General features: G+C 40.5%; 1 protein-coding gene across 1 annotated transcript; it reads left to right on the top strand.

The window, feature by feature from the left end:
• Positions 1–662: 662 nt before the first annotated feature.
• On the top strand, positions 663–2,357 carry LOC122316364. The gene has a single exon (XM_043132891.1). The coding sequence runs from the start codon at positions 663–665 to the stop codon at positions 2,355–2,357; it is 1,695 nt and encodes a 564-aa protein (XP_042988825.1).
• The last annotated feature ends 3,323 nt before the right edge of the window (positions 2,358–5,680 follow it).

Genomic DNA, 5,680 nt, shown 5'->3' with positions numbered 1-5,680 from the left:
CCACTGCCTTGACATGTGGGAGGAGAAAGAACCGTGTTTTGATCAAGCTCAGCAGCTCGAATGCATGGATAAGACGCTGGTGGCCGTTGATTTCTCACTGGTTTGTACAAGAGAGAAGAGGCTGTGGAAGAGAGCCTGGGAGGGCAAGCAAGAAAGGGAGAATGGAAGCGAGGGAGCAAAGGTGCTGCTGACATGTTTGGGTGTCTCTAATACACAGTGAGAATAGATGCTAATGTATCACCTTAACGGTAACTATGATCTCAAGTTTTGAGAAGCGGGCTCTCAACTTAGCCCATTTTTCCACCCATTGCAGTCCACCAGAGCTACAAGTCGTGAATCACCTTCTGATGCAGCTACAAGTCGTTAATACTAGAATCTTCTTTTTTTGACATTCTGTTTGCTATTTTGTCTTCATTAGTGAGCTGTACAGTTAGTTTTTTCAATTAGTGTCAGTTAGGCTATTTACAACAAGCTGTATATATGAGCCTCGTTAGCCTATACAGAATCATTGATTTTGGAATATACAATTTGACAGAGCATTCTCTGCACATCCATAACATGAAGCTTTCTCTTCCATTTTCTTTTAGTTTATTACATGGTATCAGAGCGCCAGGTTCATTGAATCTGCAAAACCTTCTTTTCTTCTCTTCATTTTTTTAGGCATGGCGGAAGAATCACCAAAACCTCAAAATACCCAACACCAGATTCCCCCTTTCCTCAACCTCACAGACCCAAACAACCCTTACCGAGTTGAAAATGGTGACAACACAGCACTTGTTCTTGTTACAGACCTCCTCACCACTGATAACTATGCTACTTGGTCTCGGGCAATGCGTCGAGCACTTAGAGCGAAAAACAAACTGGGTTTCATTAGTGGAAACATTTCTAAACCGATTAGTGAAAATGACCTTTTGTTTGATCAATATGAGAGATGTAATGACATGGTGGTTTCTTGGATTCAAAATTCCATAAGTATGGATATCAGATCCAGCATAGCTTTTGTTGATGATGCACAAGCTGTATGGATAGAACTAAAGGACCGATTTACACAACAGAATGGTCCTCGCATTTTTCAGCTCAAGAGGAATTTGGCCAACCTTCGTCAAGACAGAGACTCGGTAAGCACTTATTTCGGTAACCTCAAAACTATTTGGGATGAAATAGCCATTTATGACCCTATTCCTGCTTGCACTTGTGGTCAGCTAAGTATTCTGAATGATAGACACCAGAGAGACCGTGTCATACAATTTCTTATGGGTCTTAATGATCAATATGCTAATGCTAGGGATCAGATAATGCTCATTGAACCACTCCCCACTGTTAATAAAGTCTTCTCCCTAATCCAACAACAAGAGAAACATCACCAACTCACAAATTTTTCTCCAACCCCTGACTCTATGGTATTAGCTACTAAAACTTCCTTCAAGACCAACACAAAGAACCAACTCATGACTCAAAAAAGGGATAGACCCTATTGCACTCATTGTCGAGTTCAAGGGCACACCTTGGAGAATTGTTTCAAAGCTAGAAATGCACCAGCCCCTGTATGCACCCACTGTAATATGGCAGGACACTTTGTTGAAAGATGCTACAAACTCCACGGATATCCCCCTGGTCACAAACTGTACAAATGCAAGGGATCAAACACCTTTGCAAATCAGAGCAGCTTATGTGTTGAGTCCTCTCAGGAGGAAATGCAGGAGGACAAGTTTAATTTTACTAAGGAGCAATTTCAGCAACTAATCACCTTACTCCAACACAAGGATCTTTCCAGCTCTCTTCCTTCAGTAAACCAAGCACAAACCATGTTTAAAGTCACTCCAACAGCACTCAAGGCTTCCAAAGTGTCTGGTATCGAGTTTCTGTGCTGCACTTCTTTACTTTCTAATTCTTTCAATCCAAGCAATATTCCTTGGATTATTGATTCAAGAGCTACAGATCATATGATCTGTAGCCCCTCATTTTTTAAATCCAATGTCACAGCAGTATCATATAATGTCAAGCTGCCCAATGGCACTTGCATGCCTGTAACCCACTTAGGTACTGTTAGGCTCACAAACAATATTATTCTTAGTAATGTTCTGTGCATGCCTTCTTTTTCTTTTAACCTTATTTCTGTTAAAAGACTCACAGAGAACTTGACCACTTGCTTATTTTTTCTGTCTAACACATGCTTCATACAAGACCTTCCCACTTGGACCACGATTGGGATGGCTGAAGTGAAATGCAACCTCTATCAGCTCCTGCTTGTTGTTGTTCCACCTGCTGCATTGGCTTATGCTTTATCTCATATGTCACCTATTTTTCCTTCAATTTCCATGTCTGTCAAAACCAGTAATGATGAGTTTGTCGCCTAGGTCATATTTCAGATTCTAGGCTTAGTTTGATCAAGGACCCCATTGTAAAAGATCACATCATCTGGAATAAAAATTCTCCTTGCTATATTTGTCCTATTGCAAAACAACACAAGCTTCCTTTTCCTATAAGTTCCCATGTGTCTCTACTTTGTTTGAATTAATCCATTGTGATATTTGGGGCCCTTGCTCCACTGTAGCTTATGATGGATCAAAATATTTTTTGACCATGGTTGATGATTTCTCTAGGGCCACTTGGATTTACCTGCTTCAAGCAAAATCAGAAACAAGAAAATGTATAGAATCTTTTTGCAACATGATAGAGACTCAGTTTAACACCAAAGTCAAAATACTTCGAAGTGATAATGGTCTTGAGTTTAGAATGATTGATTTCTTCAACCAAAAGGGAATTATACACCAAAGATCTTGTGTTGAGACTTCTCAACAAAATGGCATAGTAGAGAGAAAACATCAACATCTTTTGAATGTAGCCCGTGCATTGTTTTTCCAATCTGGTCTCCCTTTGTGTTATTGGAATGATTGCATTCTTACTACAGTCCACCTCATAAATAGAACACCAACTCCTTTGCTGAAAAATAAAACTTTGCATGAAGTTCTTTTCAATGTCAACCCAAGTTACTCTCATCTTAGGTGTTTGGATGTCTCTCTTTTGCATCAACCCTTTCACATGGTAGAAGAAAGTTTGATCCGAGAGGGAAGAAATGTGTTTTCCTGGGTTACCCCTTTGGGGTAAAAGGTTATAAGTTATTGGACCTTGAAACCCACACCACATTTATTTCTAGGGATGTCATTTTCCATGAGACTATTCTCCCTTTCCATGCTTTTTCTGTTATTGAATCCATTGGTCAATCTCAACATAACTCCAGCTTTGTTTCCCCTTTTCCAGAACCAATATCATCTTCTAAACCAGTGTCACATTTCCCTTTAGAGTCCACTAATACCAACTGTCCATCACCCATTCAAGTCATTCCTGCTGACCTTCAATCCTCTGACATCGAACTAGCACCTGATCCACCCTTTGTCCTTCATGACTCATCCGATACCAGTAATTCTTCACCTCCTACTCCATCCTCACCACCTCTTCGTAGGTCATCTAGGACTAGAACAGTACCTAGTTATCTACAAGATTTCCATTGTTAGCAGGTTGCATTCACTCCAGAATCTCAAGCAATGGTTCAGGTATCTCCCCTTACCACTAGTTGTACTTTTCCTTTGCATAATTATCTCTCTTATCACTCTTTCTCACCCACTTTACAAGCTTTTTCCTCTAATCTTTCCACTGATTTTGAACCAAACTCATACTTCCAAGCTGTTAAAGATCCTAGTTGGTGTAAGGCAATGGAAACTAAGTTGTCAACCTTGGAACAAAATGATACTTGGACTCTTGTTGACTTACCTCCTGATAAAGAAGCCATAGATTGCAAATATGTTTACAAAATCAAGAGAAACTCAGATGGCAGCATAGAAAGATTGAAAACAAGGCTTGTTGCAAAGGGGTATACTCAGCAGGAAGGGATCGATTACCACAAGACATTCTCACCAGTGGCCAAGATGGTTACTGTGAGGTGTCTCCTTTCTCTTGTTGCGATTAAGGGGTGGCATGTACATCAATTTGATGTCAATAATGCCTTCCTCCATGGAGACTTAAAGGAGGATATTTACATGAACAAACTACCAGGTTATACAAAAGGAGGACCTCGACAAGTTTGCAAACTTTTAAAAAGTCTATATGGCTTAAAGCAAGCCTCTCGGCAATGGTATGCCAAACTTACTTCATGTTTGTTGGATTTTGGTTTTGTTCAATCAAAGGCTGATTATAGCCTTTTCACACTACAAAATGGCACTTCTTTCACATTACTATTAGTATATGTGGATGATATTTTAGTGGCTAGTGATTCCATGGACTCTATCACTGCTGTCAAAGATTGTTTGCATGCAAAATTTCAGATTAAGGATCTCAGGGCATTGAGATACTTCTTAGGCATTGAAGTAGCCAGATCCCCCAAAGGAATACATATTTGTCAGCACAAATATGCGCTCGATATACTTGTTGATTCAGGAGTTTTGGGCTCAAAACTCGAGAAAGTTCCTGTGGAACAAAATCTGAAATTTAGCAAAGATGATGGTCTACCACTTGCTGACCCTTCTGTGTATCGAAGATTAATTGACAGGTTACTTTACTTAACCATCACTCGACCAGATCTTAGCTATCCTGTGCAGACCTTGAGCCAATTTTTGGAAAAACCAACCATAAGTCATCTAGCTGCTGCCCATAAAGTTTTGAAGTACATTAAATCTGCACCTGGCCAAGGTGTATTGCTCTCAGCTTCTTCTGAATTACAATTAATAGCTTATTGTGATTCTGATTGGGCATCATGCCCAGACACCCGTAGATCAGTTACTAGATACTGTGTGCTCTTAGGCAACTCCTTAATTTCTTGGAAATCTAAGAAACAGAATGTTATATCTCGCTCCTCAGCTGAAGTTGAGTATAGAGCAATGGCTACTACCTCTTGTGAACTCACTTGGATTCGATTTCTTCTTGTTGACCTACAAGTAATTCATCCTCAAGCAGCTGTACTATACTGTGACAACCAAGCTGCCCTTCACATTGCAGCCAATCTCGTGTTCCATGAAAGAACTAAGCACATCGAATTGGACTGCCATCTCATTAGAGACAAGATTTTCGAAGGTTCCATTGTTACAGATCATGTGTCCACTCATCTTCAACGAGCTGATCTTCTCACAAAAGCCCTACCATCATCTCTTCTTCAATCTAGGGGTGCTACCCGCATCATGCGGGGCGGGTGCACCCCTTCCCCGCACCCCGCCCCCGCATGATGCGGGGGATCAATTTTTCATCCGCCCCCCGCCCCCGTGAGGCGGGGGCGGGGCCCCCCGCTCCGGTGCCGGGGGGGCGGGGCGAACACCCCATCCGCCCCGCCCCCCGCCCACTTCAAGAATCCCATATTTCAATGGGCTTAAAAAAAATTTTTGTGTCTAAAAATATTATTTTTAGACCCAAATTATTATATAATTAAATCTTAAATTAAAATTTATATATATAATAATTTAAAAACTAATAACATAAAAATTATATTACTAATTTTTAAATTTATTAAACTTGTTCACAAGAATCACAAGAGAGTGAGACTTGTTCATCACAAGCTTGCATATGCCATGGGCACCCTAGGCCTCATTTATATAGAACTCTAAGGCCATACAAGAGTCTTACTTGAGCAATGTGAGACTTAACAGTAAGTCCCACATTGCTCAAGTAAGACTCTTGTATGGCCTTAGAGTTC

This window comes from Carya illinoinensis, chromosome 7 (assembly GCF_018687715.1).
Source record: "Carya illinoinensis cultivar Pawnee chromosome 7, C.illinoinensisPawnee_v1, whole genome shotgun sequence".
Taxonomy (NCBI): domain Eukaryota; kingdom Viridiplantae; phylum Streptophyta; class Magnoliopsida; order Fagales; family Juglandaceae; genus Carya; species Carya illinoinensis.
The sequence above is the reverse complement of the archived record's forward strand: the minus strand, read 5'-3'. Positions and strand labels throughout refer to the sequence as shown.